At 36.3% G+C, this 23,368-nt stretch overlaps 1 protein-coding gene across 1 annotated transcript in view; it reads left to right on the forward strand.

Moving 5' to 3' along the window:
- ANKRD12 (ankyrin repeat domain 12) overlaps positions 1-23,368 on the forward strand; it is a gene marked incomplete at its 3' end in the record, with an annotated part of 133,411 nt that overhangs the window by 106,638 nt on the left and 3,405 nt on the right. Inside the window, exon 9 of the mRNA XM_008056012.1 lies at positions 11,690-16,386. Coding sequence (XP_008054203.1) covers positions 11,690-16,386 — 4,697 coding nt within the window. The remainder of the gene's footprint in view (positions 1-11,689; positions 16,387-23,368) is intronic.

The raw sequence follows: 23,368 nt of genomic DNA on the forward strand, positions 1-23,368 counted from the left end.
TCCACTAGTTTATAATCACTTAAGGCAGTCAAGGCATGGCTTTTTTTCCTTTATAAACTGTATTAATAGTGATGCATGAGTTATTTTTATGGGCTATGAAAATCGAGTTATTTATATCTGAGATGTGAACATCTCAAAATCAAGTAAAGAGTAGACAAATATCAAGTTCGTATTTGAAATTCAACTTTAATCTCAGGTGGGTATGTTTAACAGCATTTTGAGTTTTTTTTAGTTCAAAATACTTATGTAAGTTAATAACAGTAAATCTCATTTAAAATGATACTTTATTCTGGAACCTAGATTGTTGTGGCAGGCTTGTTTTCTCGTATAATTGATTATGAACTAAAGATGGAAGTGGAAGGCATTCATTTGAATGCTTATGGAAAGGTCACAAAGTATGGCATAATTTTTTTGGTCATTTGTACAACTCATCTTGCCTATATTGAGTGCCTTTTATGTACTCAGAAGTAACATCAGAAGATAAAGATGGTTGTATTATCAACTTTGGAGTCAGAGAAATGTGTTTGAAGGCCTAGTTCTGCCGCTTACTAACTTTATGGTCGTAGACAAATGTATTATTAATACTGTTAACATTATGTAGTACCGTTCTGGGTATATAAGATGGACACAGATATGAATGAGACAATTTGTAGACTTGCATAAATTCAGTATTAATTTTAACCTTTCACCAAGGTTTATTTTCAGTGAAAAGTTCTCTTCCACTTATTTAGTTGTAGAGGCCCTGTTGTTAAGTCATCATTACATAATGGTATTAAATTGCCATTAGCAAATTAAACAGTTTATATTATTGTGTCCCTCAGCCCCCTCTTCCTCTCTCTGTTCCCATTTTCTCTTCCTCTTCTTTGAGTAGTGCTAAAAAAATATTTTGTACAGACAAATGTCAATTATGTCTAGTACTTTTATGTGTAAAAGTATAAAATTCACCAAACACTAATACATGAAATATTAGAAGAAAACAGATTCTTGGTTCACTCTATTTCTTTTCTCCCACACTGCCTTTCTGTGCCTCTCCCTACCCCTGCTCATGAAAAGTCTGTATCTGTGTAGGTCCATTTGTTTACTTGAAGACTGATGGTTTCCATTGTCCTCATTCTAAAGGATCACATTTATTTGAATTAATTACACATATGGTGAAATGTGCCATGACTCAATTCTTCATTGTTTTAATGTAACACTTTCTGTTGGACAAAAAGATGCTGAAAATGAAATAAATCAGTGGTGTTTCTTGGTTTGCTTTTTGCCATAGAGCCTACCATTAACTACCATTAACTACATTATTTCATTAACCCCAGTGATATAATCCTTTTTTGTTTTGTTTTTAAAGTCAGTCTCACTCTGTCGACCTGAGCTGGAATGCAGTGGCATGATCTTGACTCACTATAGCTTCAACCTCCAGGGCTCAGGCGATCCATCCACCTCAGCCCCCAGGTAGCTAGGACTACAGGTGAATGCCACCACACCTGGCAAATTTTTTTATTTTTGTTTTTATTTTTGTAGAGATGAAGTCTCACTGTCTTGCTCGGACTGGTCTCAAACTTCTGGCCTCCTCAGCCTCACTAAGTGCTGTGGGATTTACAGGCGTGAGCCACCGCACCCAGTCTATTTTCTTACCTAATGTATTCCTGAAAATTTGCTTCCATTTCTCCTTACTTTGTACTCAGAAAATTGTAAAAACTTCCTGAATATAATACACACACACACACACACGTTTAGGGTTTTTGGGTTTTATTCTGTACTTACATAATGTATTCATTATTTAAAATATAGATTAAAAATTTTAAATAGATTAAAATATAATCATAAATTAATGTTTTTACTTTTTTGGTTATAGGAAACTTCAAATATTTACAAAAGTTAAAAAATAGTATTAAGAACCTAGTACCAGGTTTTAGTAATTACCACCATATAGTTAATCTTGTTTTACTCCTTTCCATTCTTCCCCACTTTGTATTTTAAAGCCCTTTTACAGGAAAATAGTTCAGTATCTGTCTCTTAAAATGATAGGGTTGCTTTGAATCTATAGATATTCCCTTCCTTTTTTTCTAACGCCCTTGCACTTTCTGTTGAAATAACTGGATCATTTGCTTGGTAAATTTTCCTAGAGTCTGTGTTTTGCTTATTGTGTATCTCTATGGTTTTATGTAAAGCAAATATTTTGAAATGTTTTTTTATCTTAATTTTAAATGTTCTCCATTTACCTAGAGTGATTTCAATGTTGGAAAGATAAAATTGCTCGTGAATATTTTTCTGGGGGTTGTACAGGAGATCATAATGTTGACAGGTTGACCGGCCCCCCTCCCCTCTCCCTCTCTCCCTTCTTCCCTCCCTCCCTCCCTTCCCCTCTTACTTTCCCTCTCTCTGTCTCCCTCTCTATAGTAATGTATGTGTGTAGATTCTTTAATTTTCCTTTATTTCACAATTGAACAGTGTTCATTTTGGCAAGCTTCTGAAGGAGGCTAAAGAGTTAACCACTTTTTAATCTAACAGTTCTCTTCATCTTAGTTGTATTATTACTAGTGTCAGCAATTTTTTTTTTTCCATAAAATGTAAATGAAACACAGATGTATTCAAATAGGTAAACAAACACCACTCTCTGAAAATGGTGCCATTGTATAAAACAAACTTTTGTTTGGCAAAAAGGTTCAACAGCTGATGTATAAAATCTGGAGCTCATGTAGGAAGATAGGCATGTCAGTGCATAATGTGTGAAAGGACAAGCTATATGAAAGCCAAGGGTAACTTGTGAAGCAAACCAAATAGCAGATAGCAAACAGCTCCACATGACAGATAGTATGGGAAGTATTGGCATGTGGAAGAAATGTCTACCGCTCCTTCAAATTGCTGAGTTTAGAGGAGATGATAATAATGAATTAACCAGGCAGTAGTTGCCATCTGGATACTGTACAAAATTATATAGTTGATAAATTTGTATCTGATGTTTTTATCTCTTTTCTGCACTACTCCTGTCCTATCATATGCACACCCACTTAATTTCTTGATATCCTAATACAGTTCTAAATCTCACTGCTTGTACGTTTAACATTAAGCACCTACTATATGCTAAGCATTATGAAAATTCCTAAGTATACAACATAGATTCATATTTGAAGTATCTGTTGTATAATACAGAAAACAGAAGCAGAAAATCACCACTACCATAGTTTAGACAGTACCTTACCCCTAAAGACCCCCAAGTTCCTCAATAGGCCTTTTTATGTCTCAGTAACCACACTCCCATCCCCTCTCGTCCTCCACGCTACCTTTATAAAACATAAATGTTTCTTATTTAGGCAGGTACTATTAATAAAATAGTATACTTTTTATAAGTTTACAGGAGGCTAAATCCTGTGTGTGTGTTCATGCGAATTTAAAGGCATTGAGGATTTGTGAAGTAGATAGTCTTCCCTTGGCCTCTTGCCTCTTCTGGGAAACCAGCATATCTTGACCATCTATATCTCAGTGATCAGGGTGACAGGAATAAAGGATGGCACACATTTTGGAATGCTTCTAAGCCAGTGGTGTTTTCAAGGGTGACTGGGAGGTTAATTTTATCTCCTTCGAAGTCACTTGAAGTAAACATATAATGTAAGTAAATTCCAGTGCAATTATACTCTCAAGATAAGTTCCCTTCCCATCATCCTCCCTACAACATATAAACCCTTCTTATATATAAATTTTTTTTGTTTTTTTAAAGCTGATCAAGTGAAGCAGTGGGAGTGGAGAGAGTGGAGGAACAAAGGAATCTGTAACTAATTGTGATCAGTTAACACAATAAACACCATTCATTGCACTCAGACTAGCCTATGTATAAATTCATGAAAACTGCTCCTCTCCCTGACCGCTAATCTAAAATATCTCCTAGTTAAGCAGTTGGAAATAAAGAGTAGGACCCACATAAATAGATATAGAAGTTTAGGGAAAAGTAAGGACTGTACCAGTGTGGCTGATGTAGCAAGAAACAATGAAAGAGAGGAGGTAATGGGGAGCATACTATGAAGTCAGACAAAAACACCCTAGGGATGCTGTGTTTCTTAATAGTGCATCTTAATAGGTGACCTTGGAAAGCTACTTAATGGCTCTGTTTGACTCTTAAGTGGGAATAATAATAGGTGTTGTAAAGAATAATTATTATTTACCCAGGAAATAATAGAGGTTAATAAATGATAGTGGCTGATCCTACTGCAACGGGGTTGCACTACTAATTGATTACAGCTAGTTACAGATTTCTTTGTTCTTTCTCCACTCCCATTGCTTTACTTGAGTAGCTTTTTAAAAAAAAAAAATTGTACAGCCAGGCGCTGTGGCTTCAGGCCTGTAATTCCAGCACTTTGGGAAGCTAGGGCAGGAGGATTGCTTGAGCCCAGGAGTTCAAGACCAGCCTGGGCAACATAGCAAGACTTCATCTCTACAAAAAAAAAACTTTTTTTTTTTTAAAATAGCTAGGCATGGTGGTGTGCACCTATGGTCTCAGCTACTTGGAAGGCTGAGTCTGAAGGATCACCTGAGCTCTGGAGTTAAAGGCTGTGGTGAGCCGTGGTCTTGCTATTACACTCTAGCCTGGGTAGCAGAATGAGATCCTGACTCAAAGAAAAAGGTTGCAGGGGGGCAGGCTGGGGAAAAACATTGTAATAGTGGAGATGAGAACTCTTTACCATCTTTGGGGTTTTTATGTTATCCTATGGTGAGGAGCTCTCAGATGAGATGAACCATAATATCTATCATGTGGTCACGTTGTGGTTTAAGGTGATTACTGATCTAGGCAAGAAATAATGAGAATCATGAGCTGAAACAGTGTTAGTTGTAAGGGATGAAAAGATGGTCCAGAGAGTGAAACTGAACAGTTGAATATGAAAATCTAAGAATTGAGAGTTTAAAATGGCTTTGAGATTTTTAATTTAAGTAACCAGATTTGATTATTATGCTATAGAGGTGAGGAATACTGGCTTTAAACAGCAAGAGGAAGCAGTTATGGTAATGAGTAAAAGGAATGAGTTGAATGTTTTCAATCTTGATTTTAAGGTAGTTGAAAGGAGTCCAGGAAGTTCCAGCTTAGTCATTTGAATTTCAGAAGAAAGGAGAAAGAAATACTTGACTATACGTTCTTTAAATAAATTTAAAGTCATAGTATGTTTAGTTTTATGTGATCATCACCCATTCCCAAAATACATGTGACACCATGTAACACTAATAGAATAATTACGTTTTCTAAAAATGTGTAATCATTAATGTCATTCAAACATTTTAAAAACTTCATCATCTGTTGAGTTTCTTCATTAAGCACGTGAAATGTAATTACTTTGTCAAATGTCAGCATGAGAAGAGATGTCAGATGTGAAAACCTCTTTGCCTGTTATCTTTTTAGAGATTTTTGAGGAAGGGGTTTCCCTTATATACTGTTACCGCCCTACGTTGGTCACATCTGTTCCTTTGGATACCAAATAGAAGAGATGGAAATTTATGGTAGGCTCAGTAAGTAAAAAGTCAAACCTAAGGGTAATAGACAACTCAAGTAACATTTTCACTGTTTCTTAAATGTTTCCAGCCTTAAAGGTATCTGAAATTGCCTTGAGATGTGTAAGAGCAACTTTCAAATGTATATATGTTTGTTTGCTAAATAATATAATGGAGCTTAATTTATTATTTTTTCATGGAGAAGAAAAAGGCTTTAATAAAAATGTTCATGTTTTAAAGTTTGCTTAACCTTTCTCTTCCTCATTTTCCTTCCTAGTTTTCCATATACACTTGTTGAGAATAAATTGAGATGATAAACATTAAAATTTTTTAAAGTGCATTTTGGTCAGAAATAATAGTATAAAATGTTTTAAATTCAAGTTCAGATTTAGTGATTAGATACAGAGGCTTAAAGTTTTGGAAAAATAGCTTAGTATTATGATAGCTGTAAGCATTTTTGACTTATAGAAATTTGTTTTGTTTTTGAGGCAGGGTTTCATTCTGTCACCCAGGCTGGAGTGTAGTGGCATGATCACAACTCACTATAGCCTTGAACCCCTGAGTCCAAACAGTCCTCCTGTCTTTGCCTCCCAAGTAGCTGGAGCTACAGATGTGCACCACCATGCCCAGCTAATTTTTCTATTTTTTTTTGTAGAGACAGGGTCTTGCTGTTTTGCTCAGGCTGGTCTCAAACTCCTGGTCCTAAGCCTCAGCCTCCCAAAAGTGTTGGAATTATAGGCGTGAACCACCATGCCTGGCTGACTTACGGATAGTTGAGGATCTGCAGATTTTAAGTGATTTTCTTACTATAGCAGTCATCTGCCAAGAAAGGTAGAATAAACACTTTTTGAAAAGTTTTTGCCCCCTAGAATCCAGGACTAAGTTGACCTATGTTACTACATGGTTAAAGTTAAAAAAAAAATGGGGCTGCTTAAGAAGGAAAGGATTTTAGACTGGTCTGCAAGTGAAACAGCATCATGTAGGTAGTGGTCTTTACTGAGACCCACAGGCTCATAGCAGATGGCACTGAAAAACCAGTGTGCCAAATGGCGAACCTGATGGGCAGTGTGACTCAGCATACAAAGCCAGGTGGGGGCTGTTCACTTGTAGGAACTTCTCAGACTAACTTACTTTAGAACTTACATTCTTTCCTTTTAAAAAAGTAGTAATATTTTGAACCAGTAGAATAAAAGGTATATCTGCATTAGTAAGCATTGTATCAAGGTGATATATCAGGAGCACAAATGACGAACCATGCATCTCTCAGTGTATACATATATAACTTTTTAAAAAGAGAGTTTGCATGTTACCTTTAATATATATATTCAGAACTGGTGAGCATTGTGATATAAAGTTAAGCAAAACATACATAAGACTATATATGTAATATAATCGAAGTTATATATAGGCATATAATTGAAGTTATGTATAGGTGTAAAAAGACCAGAAGAAAATAGGCTGAAGAAATTGTAAAGTGACGTTACTCAGAAGGAAATACAAACATATGGAAAACAAGTCATCCCAATAATCAAGAATCAAACTAGTGGTACCATTTTATAGCTATTAGTGAACTTTTAAAAAATATTTTTTCTAAGGATAAAAGTAATATATCTGTTATGCTAGGAAAGTGGAAAGTACAGAAAGGCCTAAAGAAGAAATAAAAATCATCAATTTCTCTCCTCAGAATTAACTACAGATACCATTTTGTTGTATTTCCCTTGTGTGTCTCTCTTCCTCTCACTCGCCTTCCTCTCCCTCCCCCTTTCGTCGTCCCTGTCCCCTCTCCTTCCCCCTCTCTGTGTGTGTGCACATGCGTACCTCTGTCTCTCTGTCTTTCCCTCTCCCCCCCGCTCCCCATTTCCAGGTAGTAGTATGTACTAAACTCTTTCTACATTATTAAATACGTGTAAAGTAACTGGGAGCAACCTGAATGTCCTCTTAGTGGAAGAGTTGGTTTAAATAATTACATATTAACTCAATGTAATATGTAGTCATTAAAATAGTATTGAAAATATAATGCAAAATGATTACAATCTGTTTTAATCATATATGAAATGGTATAGATGCTGTAATTTGAGCTGCTTGATCATATTAAGTTACTGTCATGCTCTTAAATCCTACCTGAAATTCCTGTACATTCTTCATGCCTCACCTGAGTCCTACTTGTCTGAGAAACCTTCCTTCAGTTCTCCCAAGAAGATTCCTTCCTTTGTGTGCCTGTGGACCTAGTTATCTACTGCTGTTTGAGCATTTACCAGGTTGGATAACTGTTAAGAGTGTAGTTGCCTCCTGAGGCAGTGGACTGTGTTCTTTTCATCTTGCCCCCCAAGTCCCTAGCACTGTGTGCCTGGAAGAGCTCAATAATAAATATTTATCAAAGACTTGTTCTAAGTATAGGACACTGTATCAGGGTTTTGTGGGATATATGAAGGGAGAACCAAAATAGCCCAGAGTTTATTAAATATGTATTCTTGCATGTTTAAACCTCAGTCACCTTCAAAGTACTCTCTTGTTTGATGCAATACACCTATTGAAATGCTTTTTCCACTGCTAAAAACAGTTTTTGAACTCATCAATTTTGATGCCTTTTAGTGCTTCTGTTGTATTTTTGTTTCACCTCTTCCACATCAGCAAAACATTTCCCTTTGAGGACTTTTTTCATCCAGGGAAATAGAAAAAAAATCGCTTGGGGTGAGATCAGGTAAATAGAAGGTGGGGGTATGGGGTCATGCCATTTTTGGTCAAAAATTGTCGAACACTTGGTGATGTGTGAGCAGGTGCATCGTCATGGTGGAAGAATCAGACACTTGTTTACTACAACTCAGGACGTTTCTTCCACAAATCGTGATGCAACCTTCTCAATATTTGTAGGTGAAAACTTTAATTGACTGTTTGCTCCCAAGGAGCAAATTCCAAGTGTACTACAGGGGGCCCTCCCTCCAAATGATTATTCCAGTTCTTGGGGGGTTCCCTTTCGTACAAAGGAAAAACTACTTCCCAGTTTTTAGTAAAACTAATAATCTAAAGTGACAAAGCTATAGATAGAAATAGTTATATTATTTAAATGAATTATTTGACCAAATTATAAATAAGGTGATAACAAGAGAAAACAGCAGCTGTTGTATAAGTGCATTTTTTTGTTCATTTAATCATGAACCAAAACAAATACTGATCTCAAAGTAAGTGTTCTTTTTGGCAACATAAAGCTTTACAATTTAACACTGTGCATTGCAGTGTTGATAACTGCAAATGTATTTTTAACATATGTACAAGCAGTTATAATTCCAAAAATGTTATTTTTTATGCCATATGTGTCAGAGTAACTGTGTCACTCACTGACACTTAATGATACTGTCTTAGAATGGTACCAAATGTCAAAAAATGATTGGGATCTCTTAGTGATGCTAATACAGTGCCGGGAACATTGTAGATACTCACAGATGCCCCTAGAATTTGAGTGTTTTCAGGTGAAGAGAATATTGAACTAGATTACATCAGAGAATGATTAACATTAAAATATGTAATTTTAATATTAAATTATTAGCAAATGAAGTGTTTAATTATCATTATTGTAATGAATTTGGAGTATTTTTCCCCCTTGGTCACAGGCCTCAGTTTTCTTTCCCCTTAGAGTCCTGGGTTTTCTTTTCAGTTAAAGGCCCCATATATAACATTTAAACTAAGAAAAGATGCCACCCTGGAAAGAACAAAAATTATATTTATTCAAAAAGATAAAATGAAAAAAAAATCTCACAACTTTGACTATCTTATGTAACAGCTTAGATGCAATTTCATAAAACTGAATTTTGATGTCCTTGAAACTTGTAGGAATTGAGTATTATTTTTTCCATTGTACTAAAGCAAATATTAGTATCAAATCTAAATTATAGATAAGCAAACTAAACAAGGGAGCAGCAGCTCTTTCAGATTGCATATTCAATTTATCTGTTAAACTCTTGGTTATATAATTGGGGTTTATGTTTCTTTTTAATTTTTCTGATTTTTTTTTCTAAATAGTCAACTTTTTTTTATAGAATTAATACCATTCATCTTTTTTTAAGTTATTATCCTTAATGGGAATTGTGTGATCCCTAATAATTTTACTAATATTCTGAAACACATAAAACAATGTGATGTTTACATAATTAAACCGTTTCTTCATCTGTTTTGGATCAAAGAATCTTATTCAAGTTAAATGTCTTCCAGAACAAAATGTACATATATGCAGAATTTACTTAACATGTTTTTATTATAAAAATGTGAGGTACAAGTCAGGATTAACTACATAAGTAGGCTGCATGCAGCTGAAGTTTGGACCTCCAACTGGTCCTCACTTCCCCTGGAAAAGGATACTTAACATTTTAGTAGCTAATGTTTCCCCTGTATCCAGGCCCCTGGTTGTGCTCTCTCTGTGTGTGTGTGTGTATATATATAATATTTGCTTCTTGCTTTACAGTGTTTTTAATTTTTGATTTTTAATTACTATGGATATGTAATAGTTGTATATATGTATGGGATATATATGATATATGATACAAGCATACAAAGTGTAATGATCAAATCTGGTTAACTGGGGTGTCCATCACCACAAACGTTTGATCATTTCTTTGTGTTAGGAATTCCACTCTTTCAATTATTTTGAAATACTTGATAAGTTATTAACTATAGTTGCCCTATTGTGCTACTGAACAGTAGATCTTATTCCTTCTATATAATTAATATTTTTGTACCCATTAACCGTCTCCTCTTTATCCCCCACCACTTCCTGTTACCCCTCCCAGTCTTTGGTAACCATCATTCTACTCTATACTCCCAGTTTAGTTTTTATTTGTAGCTCCCACATACAAATGAGAGCACGTTTGTCTTTCTGTGCCTGGCTTATTTCATGTAATATAATGTCCTCCAGTTCCAGTCATGTTGCAAATGACAGGATTTCGTTCTTTTTATGCCTGAGTAATATTCCATTGTGTATGTGTACCACGTTTTCTTTCTTTATTCATCTGTTGATGGATACTTAGGTTGATTCCATAGCTTGACTATTGTGAATAGTGCTGCAGCAAACTTGGGAGTGCAGACATCTCTTTAATATACTGATTTTCTTTCACCCCAGTTAGAATGGCTTTTATGCAAAAGACAGGCAACAATGAATACAGGCAAGGTTGTGGAGAATGGGAAACCTTTCTGCACTGTTGGTGGGAATGTAAATAGTACAGCCACTATGGAGAACAATGTGGAGATTCCTTTAAAAACTACAAATAGAGGCCAGAAGCAGTGATGCAAGCCTGTAATCTCAGCTGTTTGGGAGACTGAGGTGAAGGGATTGCCTGAGCCCACAGGTTCAAGACCATCCTGGGCAACTTGATGAGACCTCATCTCTACAATAAATGAAAACATTAGCCACTGTGGTAGTGTGCCCCTGTAGTTCTGGCTACTCGGAAGGCTGAGGCGGAAGGATTGCCGGAGCCTGGCAGGTCGACATTGGGATGGCTGTGAACATGCTGTTACACTCCATCCTGGACTCCAACTCAAGGAAATCCCCCCCAAACCTACAAATATGGCTACCATATGATACAGCAGTCCCACTGTTGAGTATGTGTCCAATGGAAAATAAATCAGTATATTAGGCCGGGCTCGGTGGCTCAACCTGTAATCCCAGCGCTTTGGGAGGCCGAGATGAGTGGATTGCCTGAGCCCGCGGGTTCGAGACCCACCTGGGCAACTTGGTGAGACCTCTTCCTACTACAATAAATCAAAAATTAGCTGGGCGTGGTAGCATGCGCCTATAGTTTCAGCTACTTGAAAGGCTGAGGCGGAAGGATCGATGGAGCCCAGGAGGTTGAGGCTGCAGTGGCCAGGAGCGGCCACTGCACTCCAGTCTGGGTGACAGAGTGAGACTCCAACTTAAAAAAAAAAATCAATATATCAAAGAGCAATCTGCATTCTTTTGTTTACTGTAGTACTATATTTTTGTACTATGTGTTGTGATTTTAACATTCTGTGTGCTTTTAGAGTTCTCAAAAGGATCTCATCATAAAGGAGATTTTCTAAAGCTCTTCTACAACATTATAGCAGCATTCTTATATATAAGTTTGAAGTTATTTTGAATTGTTTGAAATATTTGTTGTATATGCTGTATCTTTCTCTCAGAAAAAAAAATTGTCTTATTTTTCTGACAGTTGTGATTTGACCAACCTCAGACTTTCTGTTTTTATTCTAGATTCTGAAGAGGCTCAGTCTGTAAATCCTTCTAGTGTTGATGAAAACATTGACTCTGAAACAGAGAAAGACTCTCTCATCTGTGATAGTAAACAAATACTTCCCAGTAAAGCACCTCTCCCATCTGCCCTTGATGAGTATGAATTCAAAGATGATGATGATGAAGAAATAAATAAGATGATTGATGATAGGCATATTCTTAGGAAAGAACAACGAAAAGAGAATGAATCTGAAGCAGAAAAGAATAGTTTATTTGCAAAACAGGAGAAAACCTTCTACCCTAAATCATTTAAAAGTAAAAAACAAAAGCCATCAAGAGTTTTGTATTCAAGTACTGAAAGTTCTGATGAAGAAGTTCTTCAGAACAAAAAGATTTCTTCTTCATGTTCTGTGCCTGAAACATCAAATTCTGATATACAAACCAAAAAAGAGCATTTAGTTTCAAGTGAACACAAACAGAAAGGCAAAGTTAAAAGGAAATTAAAAAACCAGAATAAAAATAAAGAGAACCAAGAGCTAAAACAGGAAAAAGAAGGAAAAGAAAATACCAGAGTAACAAACTTGACAGTCAATACTGCACTAGATTGTTCAGAAAAGACCAGAGAGGAGGGGAATTTTAGAAAATCTTTTAGCCCAAAAGATGATGCTTCCTTACATTTGTTTCATATTTCCACTGGTAAATCTCCCAAACATTCTTGTGGATTGAGTGAAAAACAGTCAACACCACTAAAGCAAGAACATACTAAAACATGTTTATCACCAGGAAGTTCTGAAATGTCATTACAGCCTGATCTTGTTCGTTATGATAATACAGAACCTGAATTCTTGCCAGAAAGTTCAAGTGTAAAATCTTGTAAGCATAGGGAAAAAAACAAACATCAGAAAGAGTTCCACTTAGACTTTGGTGAAAAATCAAATGCCAAAATAAAGGATGAAGATCATAGTCCAACGTTTGAAAATTCAGATTGTACACTGAAAAAAATGGACAAAGAGGGTAAAACATTAAAAAAACATAAACTGAAACATAAAGAGAAGGAAAAAGAAAAGCATAAGAAAGAAACTGAAGGTGAAAAGGAAAAATACAAAAATAAGGATGGTGTTAAAGAACTGCAGAGGAGTGTAGAATTTGATAGAGAATTTTGGAAAGAGAATTTTTTTAAAAGTGATGAAAATGAAGATCTCTTTGTAAATATGGAACATGAATCTCTAACCTTAGGGAAAAAATCAAAATTGGAAAAAAACATGAAAGATGATAAATCAATCAAGGAAAAGCATATCTCAAAAGAGAAGACCTTTAAAGAAGAACGAGAAAAGATTAAAAAAGAAAGTGACAAATCTTTTAGGGAAGAAAAAATAAAAGATCTAAAAGAAGAGAGAGAGAACGTACCCACAGATAAAGAAGCAGAATTCAGTTCTTTGGGTCTAAGTACTAGTGAGGAATCTATAGGCCTGCAGTCAGTGGAAAAGGAAATAGACATTGAAAAACAAGAAAAGCATATCAAAGAAAGTAAAGAAAAATCTGAGAAGCGATTTCAAATTAAAGAAAAGGACGTGGAAAAGGCTGAAAGAAAAAGTTTCGAAAAAGAGAAGAAGGTAAAACATGAGCATAAGTTAGAAAAAGACAAATTAGATCTTAGTGATTGTGTTGATAGAATAAAAGAAAAGGACAAGTTATATTCACATCACACAGATAAATGCCATAGAGAAGGTGAGAAGATAAAAAATATTACTATTAAAAAAACTGATGACAGAGAGAAAAGTAGAGAAAAGATGGAGAGGAAACATGACAAAGAAAAAACTGAAAAAGAGAGGCATCTAATGGAAAGTAAAGAAAAGCACTTGGAGAAAAAAAATAAATCAGATAATAGTGAATATAATAAATCAGAAAAAGTCAAAAATAAAGAAAAAGACAGGGAGGTAGATAAAAAGGAAAAATCAAAAGATAAAGAAAGTATAAATATAACTAACTCCAAACACTTACAAGAAGAAAAAAAGTCAAGTATAGGAGACAGTAGTAAAGTACAATATGAAAAATCCTTATCCCTTAAAGAAAAAACAAAAGATGAACCTTTGAGAACTCCAGATGGAAAAGAAAAAGATAAAAAAGATAAAGATATAGATAGATACAAAGAACGAGACAAACATAAAGATAAAATTCAACTGAGTAGTTTACTCAAATTGAAATCTGAAGCAGATAAACCTAAACCTAAGTCATCACCAGCATCAAAAGATACTCGACCTAAAGAAAAGAGGTTAGTGAATGATGATTTAATGCAGACAAGTTTTGAACGAATGCTAAGCCTTAAAGATCTAGAAATAGAACAGTGGCACAAAAAACATAAGGAAAAAATTAAGCAAAAAGAAAAAGAAAGGTTGAGAAATCGTAACTGTTCAGAAGTTAAAGTAAAAGATAAAGAAAAAACAAAACATACACTAGCTGAATCCAAAAACAAAGAGCTTACTAGATCAAAGAGTTCAGAGTTGACTGATGCCTATACCAAGGAGAAACAATCTAAAGATATTGTAAGTAACAGATCACAATCTGTTGACACCAAAAATACAGTGAATTTAGGGAAATCATCTTTTGTTTCAGATAGTAGTTTAAACAGGTCTCCTAGATCAGAAAGTGAAAAGCCAGGTCTCAGTTCCAGATCTGTATCCATGATTTCTGTTGCTAGTTCCGAAGATTCCTGTCATACCACAGTGACAACCCCAAGGCCTCCAGTTGAGTATGACTCTGATTTTATGCTAGAGGGCTCAGAATCCCAAATGTCCTTTTCTCAGTCACCTTTTTTGCCAATTGCCAAATCTCCTGCCCTTCACGAAAGGGAATTTGACACCCTGACTGATCTGCCAGAGCGGATTAAACCACCTTATGCAAGCAGACTTCCAGCATCCCACCTCAGGTCATCTTCTGTAGAAGATGTTAAGTTAATTATAAGCGAGGGAAAACCTACTGTAGAAGTTCGAAGATGTAGCATGCCATCTGTCATTTGTGAACATACAAAGCAATTCCAAACAATATCAGAAGAAAGCAATCAAGGTAGCTCATTACCTGTGCCAAGAGATACTTGTCTTTCTCCCAAACCTGAAGTATTCTCAAATGTGCCTGCAAGAGACCTTTCAAATGTGTCTAACATACATTCTTCTCCAACTAGATCTATAAGCAGCAAATACGTTTCAGCAGATATAAATGCCATCAAGAGTACTGCTCTAATGGGCACTATAATGGACAGTCCTGTGCATTTAGAACCATCTAATCAGGTTGGTGTAATCCAGAATAAATCCTGGGAGATACCTGTTGATAGACTGGAGTCATTAAGCACCAGAGACTTTATCTGCCCAAATTCTAATACACCTGATCAAGATTCTTCTGTTCAGGGTTTTTGTAATTCTGAAAACCAAATTTTGAAAGAAAATGCCGATTTTTTATCTTTGCACCAGACCGAACCTCCAGGAAACTCTTGTGCTCAGGATCCGGCATCCTTTCTGCCTTCACAGCAACCTTGCTCTTTCCCCAACCAATCACCTTCAGATGCTGAATCTGTTTCTAAACATACGTCTTTATCGTATGTTGCCAATCAAGAGCCAGGTGTTTTACAACAAAAAAATGCAGTTCAAATTATCAGTTCTGTTTTAGATACTGATAATGAATCTACAAAAGATACGGAAAATACTTTTGTTTTAGGAGACGTTCAAAAGACAGATGCCTTTGTCCCTGTGTACTCTGAAAACACTATTCACGAAGCATCGCCAAACTTTGAGAAGGCTAATACGTTACCTGTGTTAGCATTAGAAAAGGACTTTAATGGAAGTGATGCCTCTACCCAGCTGAATACACATTATGCATTTAGTAAACTAACTTACAAGTCTTCCAGTGGCCATGAAGCTGAGATTAGCACAACTGATATTCAGGTTATTTCTCATGAAAAAGAAAAACTGGAGAGTTTGGTTTTAACTCACTTGAATAGGTGTGATTCTGATTTATGTGAAATGAATGCAGGGATGCCAAAAGGAAACTTGAATGAACAAGATAATCCAAAACATTGTCCTGAAAGTGAAAAGTGTTTGCTTTCCATGGATGATGAAGAATCTCAACAAAGCATTTTATCAAATCTGGAAAACCATTCACAGCAGTCAGCTCAACAAGAAATACATAAATATGGTCAATTCGTTAAAGTAGAATTAGAAGAAAATGCTGAAGATGATAAAAATGAACATCAGATCCCTCAAAGAATGACTAGAAATAAAGCAAATACAGTGGCAAATCAAAGCAAGCAGATTCTTGCCAGCTGTACACTATTATCAGAAAAAGACAGTGAATCCTCATCTCCTAGAGGAAGAATAAGATTAACTGAAGAAGATGATCCTCAAATCCACCATCCACGGAAAAGGAAAGTGTCACGTGTCCCTCAGCCTGTGCAAGTGAGTCCCTCTTTACTACAAGCGAAAGAAAAAACTCAGCAGTCTCTGGCAGCCATTGTAGATTCTCTGAAACTAGATGAGATTCAACCGTACAGTTCAGAGAGAGCAAATCCTTATTTTGAATACTTGCACATAAGGAAAAAAATTGAAGAAAAACGCAAATTATTGTGTAGTGTTATTCCTCAAGCACCTCAGTATTATGATGAATATGTAACCTTTAATGGATCCTATCTCCTGGATGGAAACCCCTTAAGCAAGATTTGTATTCCCACAGTAAGTAACATCATCACTTGGTACACATCTATAGTGCTGTTCAATAAGTATAATGCAAGCCATATACTTAATTTTAAATTTTCTTGTAACCACATATTTAAAAGTAAAAGGAAACAGGTAAAGTTAGAATTAACAAATGTTAAAGCCAATCTACAAAAATCTATTTCAACATATAACCAGTATAGAAAAATTATCAGTGAGATCTTTTACATTTCTTTAAACTAAGTTTGAAATCTGGTGTGCTTACAACACACCTGAATTCAGACTAGCCACATTTCAGAAAGTGCTCAACAGCCATGTGTAGCTAGTGGCTGCCTTACTGGACATCAGAGGTCTACAGTATTTTCCTTTCCTTGTCTGCTTTTAATTTTGTTTCAAAGGAGGCATGCCTTTATTTCTTTGAAGGCTAATGCTTTCACATACGCTTTTGATCCCATTCTTTCTGGTGTTCTCTGGAACCTTCCTCTATTGAAACACTGTTCTCATTAGTATATTTTTTCAGTTTCCTCTATGGACTTTTATCCACTCAATTAGATCATAGTTAGGTTTCCTCCATCTTGGAAAGAAAAGGGTTGTCGCTTGACTATGTCAGTTCGTCAAGCTTGCTGTCTCTCTTTCCTTCACCCATGCTCTTAGAGAGTAGTCTGTGTGTGTTTTCTCTGTCATGTTTCCTGTTCATTCCTTTATGCACTGGCGGAGATCACCATTGAGGTCATAACTGCCTGGTTTATTGGCATCTTTTCATTTTTCTTTCTATTTAATCTGTCAGATTTGACACTGACCACTTAATAAAACCCTCCTCTTTCTGGTCTTTAATGATGGTGCTCTGTTCTCATTCCTCTGCCTCACTGACTAACCTTTCTTTCTCTTTTAATGACATATTTTTTTGTCCACCCTTTAGACAGGAGTTCTCTGGTGACCCATTTTTCAGTTGACTTTTTGCCTTATGTGCTTTCCAAATGTGGAAATAGGAAAATTATTTCTATGGTTTCAGCAGTCTTCCAGGTGCCAGTTAGTCCACCAAAATTCTTACCTAACCATGTCATCTCTGTTGACCCTCAGAATCAAATATAGGTACTTTCTGGGCATTATCACCTACCTTTCGTAGATTGTGTGCTTGAGTTTTATTGGTGAATTTTATCAGGAATAAGTAAGTGTGCAAGGGAAGCAGAATTGGGCAGAGCGAGAAGTTGAACTAAAATGCAGTTGCAGCAGTGACCTCAGCTGAATCCACAAGAACTCTAGAGTGGGACAGCCCTTCTGATAAGGTGGTCTCCCCTGGAGGAGAGCATGCCCTTGGGCACACCAGCACTCTTCCCTGAAAGGTAATTTCTTAGACAGGGACTCTAGTGAGAGCTGTCAGCCACCAATGCCCCAGGAGCTGGTGGATGAGTACCTCATTCCTCTACTAGAACCTTAAACTTAACATGTACCAAAAGGAATCATTTATCCTGCACTTTCTCAAAAACAAATCTGTATTCATTAATGATGACACCAAAGTAGAAAATGAGCAGTCACCAAATTCTAACCACTCTGCCTCAGAACTCCAAAATCTTTACCCTCTACTGCTGTCTTGGGTTAGGGCCCTTGTTATCTGTCAGATCATTGTGGCAACTTTTTATTTTTACTTCTGGTCTCTTTCTGCTGAGTCATTATCTTTTGTTGTTAAATTTCTATCACTTTTTAAAACAATAAAAAGCCATTTCCCTATTTAAATTCCTAAGTTGTGAACTGACTTCCCATTGCCTACAACTTGAAATTCAAATAGCCAGAATGGCATAACCATACATTTCATGGTCTGACCCCAGTCTGCCTCTCCAGCTTCATCTTCTCACTGCTCTTCCCAAACTCACCTAGTATCTCAGCCAAACTGAGCTCACTCTTCTACAAAAATTTTTACTTCACTACATTTGATAACCTTTGCAATGCTGTTTGTTCCCTGTACCTGGATGATTATTCTTTCCCCTTCTCTGTCCTTTTTCTTCTCTGCCTTTGTTTCAGCTGTGATGTTACCTCTGGGGGAAATCTTGTCAAAGCAGAATTGCTTGTGTTTTCTTTGTACCTTCCCTGTAATGTAGTTAATTTTGTACGTGTCTGCTTCTACCTCTGAGCTGTAATCTGATTAAAGGCTAGGACACTATTTCTCAAAAGAATGAGTACCAGATTTATCTCAGCCCTCAATACACTACTGATGTCCATAATCATGCTGCTTCTGGACATCTCCTGAATGTCCTGCAAGATCTTTAAAAGCATTGTCTCTGCTACCAAATCCATATATCTTCTCTGAAAAGTGCTCTTCTTGCCTTCTTTGCTTTAGTTACTACTAATATCTGCTATGTGATGTCCCAGGCTGGGACCCAAGATTCAACCTTGATTTCTTCCTCTCTGACCTCATATCAAATAATTTACTAAGTCATGTTCATTCACCTCACTTCCTTTCCCTTTGTTATCACTGCCATGCAAGGACTTCATTAGCTTCTTTGACTGTCTCTTAAATATTCATATTCATATATTCATATTGCACTGGCAGATATTTCATAACTGCTAAGCACCGTGCAAGTAGCTAGATAGCAGAGAGAGGCAAAACAGGCATTCTGAATTGCTGCCATAGGTTTCTAGTCCTTCTCTAGTCTCAGTTTAGCCTTCTTACTATCTGAGTTCAGTACACATCGCAGATCTGATTATGTGACCACTGGGTTAAACATCTTCAGAGACTTTTCATTTCCTATAGGCTAGAAACACCCTGTTCTTTATTGTATTCAAGAGCCTTCTCATACTTTTCTAGACTTGGTGCTAGTTACCACCCCTTCTATCTCTCCTTGGAATCCTGTGCCTATTCTGTGCTGTTTCACAGATGTTCCTTCTTTGAAAGTCCAGTTCAGAAAATATTTTAAAAAGTTAGAAGAAAGTTTTTTTGTTTTAGTGCCACATTCACAGAATGTATCTGATGCTAGTGCTTTTTGAATCTCTTCAAAAGACAGATTTAGATGGCAGTAATAGTAGATTAAAAATAAGAACTGTGGCTGGGCTCGGTGGCTCAGCCTGTAATCCCGCGCCTTTGGGAGGCTGAGGTGAGTGGATGGCCTGAGTCCGCGGGTTCGAGACCCGCCTGGGCAGTGAGACCTCATCTCTACAATAAATTAAAAAATCAGCCGGGTGTGGTAGCGCATGCCTGTAATTCCGGCTACTCGGAAGGCTGAGGTGGAAGGATTGCCGGAGCCCAGCAGGCGAGGCTGTGGTGGCCGGGAGCAGCCACTGCACTCCAGTCTGGGCGACAGAGGGAGACTCCAACTCAAAAAAGAAAAAGTATGGCTGCGTGTGGTGGCTCACTTCTGAAATCCCAGTGTGGGAGGCTGAGACTGGAGGATTACTTGAGGTCAGCAGTTCAAGATCAGCCTGGGCAACATAGGGAGACCTCGTTTTACAAAAAAAGAAAAAAAAATTAGCCCGGCATGGTGAAGCATGCCTGTAGTCCCAGCTACTTTTGGAGGCTGAGGCGAAAGAATTGCTTGAGTCCAGGAGATCAAGGCTGTGGTGGGTCGTGATTGTGCCACTACTCTCTAGCCTGGGCAGCAGAGTGAAACTCAGTCTCAACAAAAGTAAAAATAAGAGTTGTAAATAAAGTTGTCTTTCAGCAAAATTGTTTGTTAATAAGTCAAAGAATGTAAAGCTGGTAACTTTCTTGTTTCTTTTATCCCTCTGCTTTATTTCCCTTTGAAATCAAATGTATTTTCAGAGGCTTGAAATACAGGTATACTATAAAGAATACATTGAAATTAGAATTTACACAGACTATTTAGTAAAAACAATTTCAGATAAATTGTTAGGTTGCTACCCTAACACAGTCTGTCTGTTGACTTTATATATGTTTTTTAATATTGCCTTTATATTTGTTACATATATAGACTGTATGAGTGCATGTGTGTTGTATACATACTCACATATATGCATGTATACATACGTATATACATATATATACATATATATGTCATACATGTGCTATCTGTCACCTTTTCTTATTCCTGCAAAGGCAGTGTAATACAAGTTTGAGTCCCTTAAAGCAATGCTGGGTATATGTCTTTGATTATATTAGAATTTAGTTGTATCAAATACCATTTCATAAGGGGCTATAAGCAAAGCTGAGCAATATTTCTGGATGTAGTAGGGAGGTCTTTGAATTTTTCGTTTTTAATGAGAATGAAGAAAGCAGAGAAACACCGCAATATAGTGGAAAGAACACTAGATTTCCAATTAGCATGCATAAGTTTAAGTCTAGATTTTGCTGATAAACCAGCTGTGTGATCTTGAATAATTCACTCATATCTCTGATACTTAGTTTCCACATCTGTAAAGGGAGAATAGTGTCTACCCTGTCTCAAAGAAGATTGAAATGGTATATGCTAAAGCACATTAAAAACTTTAGAACACTATACAGATTTAAGGGATTACCATTATTTTACACAGCTCCAAGTGACTTTAAAATTTGTATTTATTAAAGCTAATATGTGAACTCCAGTCTTTTCATGAAAAGTTTTGCATTTGAGTTTACTGGGCCAAATTTTTTTTTGTTCAAAATTTAGTTGGAAAAAATTAATACCAGAATAACTTAAATGAGTTAGGCACTGCATTAATTTTCTTACTTTCCTATATGGCTTTATCCATTTGTTTCCTTCCAGCCAACTAATTGCCATTTTATCAAAGTAACCTTTCCTTACATTTATGTGATCTGGTTATAAAACCCATCAGAAATGTAGTTTAAAAAGAAAATGACACCAGAGTGTATTTCAATGTTTATTCTTCATTACATATTTTTTCTCACAGTTTAACCAGGCTTGCCATTTTTCCAGAGGAAATCAAAGGAAGAAAAATAAAACTGCTGGTCATATCACCAAAATCAAATGAACAGGGAGGGGGAAAAAAGAGACTTGTCACAACCTAGGATCTACTGTGGCTGGCCACTGGTAACAACATACTCTACAGATGTCTTGAGGGATTCCAAGAGTGGGTGATAAGAGGAGAGCACATCTCTGGGAAGTTCCAGGATCTTGAAACTCAACAGATACTGACAAAATAACCAAACTTGATTTACTTAGAGGTAGATGAAAACAGCAAAAGGGAAGTTTTCTCAAAAAGTTTCCATATAATGCAGCTGGAGACCATCATTCTAAGTGAATTGTCACAGAAAAAAACTGAATACCACATGTTTTCACTCATAAGTGGGCCCTAATCACTGGACACACAAGCACAAAGGTGGGAACCACAGTTGCTGGACACTGCTAGAGGAAGGAGGGAGAGAGGGGCATATACATTGGATGCACTAGAAGCCCATACCTCCCTGCATGCAATTATGTAGTAAATCCTCACATGTAGCCCACAGCTATAAAACAAAAAATTAAGCAGGAAAAATTTTAAGGGTACATCACAAGAGAAAAACATCTTACAAAGTTAAGCTAGTTAGAAAGTATGTAAAACATTTTTTTAAGTAATTAAAAAAATTTTCTACTACACCATATTCTAAGGGGTTAATTTGTATTGGAACAAAATTTTTTTTAATTGAAAAAAATCTTCATATACCCATTTGGTGATTTTACCTCTTTTCTACATGTGATTTATGTTAATTTCCAAGTTTATATTTCTGCCCAAATCTCTCTCCCTGACTTCCTTTTTTTTTTTTTTTGCTACCTGCGTAGCTCTTCCTGAATGTCCATAAGCTTCACAAACTTAGGTCAGCTCTGAACTCAACCAAAAACCTTCTTCTCTTCTCTCTGTCCTCTTTTGGTCTATTACCAAACTCTCCAATGTATTCTATATAATATCTCTTCCACAGCATGTTAATTAAATACCTTTTGTGTTGGGGGGGCTTTTATTAAGTTAGTTTGAGAAATATTAATCTAAAAATAGGTTGCTTCACTGTAGGACTTATCAGAACCTTTAATATGTTAATTGTGAGACTTCTAAGTAGGTACATGTATACGTTGTTTTCCAAACTTGTTTTTGGAACCATTTCCTGTAAATCTTCTTTGTGGGCCTAATCTTCTATAGAACATACTTTTTATTAAAAACACATTTCTAGATTAAACTACAAGCTTCTTTTTGTCAAATCTGATGTTGTAGGAACTTAAGACTGCTTGTGGTTGTCTGCAGATGATGTACTCTTCATTTTATGACTTTGATCATGCCATCCTATCTTCTGGGAATTGCCTCCCTCCTTTCTTTCCTTTTTTTTCCCCCTTTCTCCTCACAGTGACTAATTTCTCTGACTCTACTCTGGCTCTCCCTTTAAGGTGCAGCTCAGGTACTACTCTCTTGAGGAAGCTTTCTCTGACACCTCAGTCTCAGATCAGACTACTTCTTTTCCTCTGTGCTTGAATTAGCTAGAGGCCTGTATGATTTTGCAGAACTAAAACAATAGCACCACTCTCTGCAAGTCTTGTTAAATAAAAACATACTGAGATATTTTTGCCCGCATATGCTGATAGCAGTTGTAAATAAGGATGGGAGAGTGGGAATGTAGATACTCCAAGGGACAGAGATGGCTATTACCATTGCTTGGATGTCTATTTTAACAGTAAACTGCATGCAGAGATCGAGTCAGCATTCTTCCAGCATCTACCAGAAAGTACAGTCCAGTATAATGTCGAATTAGAGATGTTCATAAGCTTTTTGGAGTATGGCTAAACAAAGTCATGTGGGATATCGCATGTAATAAAGAAATGTGAGAACCACAAATTAGACCCTTTAATCTACTTTTATAAAATAATTCACTAAATACAACACTCAGGACCTTAGTGTTTAATTTATATCATGTCTGCAATATGTATATATACTGATACATTTGGACTGCTTTAATCTTTAGGAGTGTTTCCTCCGTGTTTATACCAACTTTTCTGTTTTTTGTTACTTCTCCCTTCCTGTCTGTGAGCTGTCATTGATGTTCTAAAATGTGTCTCCATAGTGAGTAGCTTCCTTAGTCCTTCTAATT

Source organism: Carlito syrichta, unplaced genomic scaffold (assembly GCF_000164805.1).
Source record: "Carlito syrichta isolate Samal-C Ts95f unplaced genomic scaffold, Tarsius_syrichta-2.0.1 Scaffold302078, whole genome shotgun sequence".
Lineage (NCBI taxonomy): Eukaryota > Metazoa > Chordata > Mammalia > Primates > Tarsiidae > Carlito > Carlito syrichta.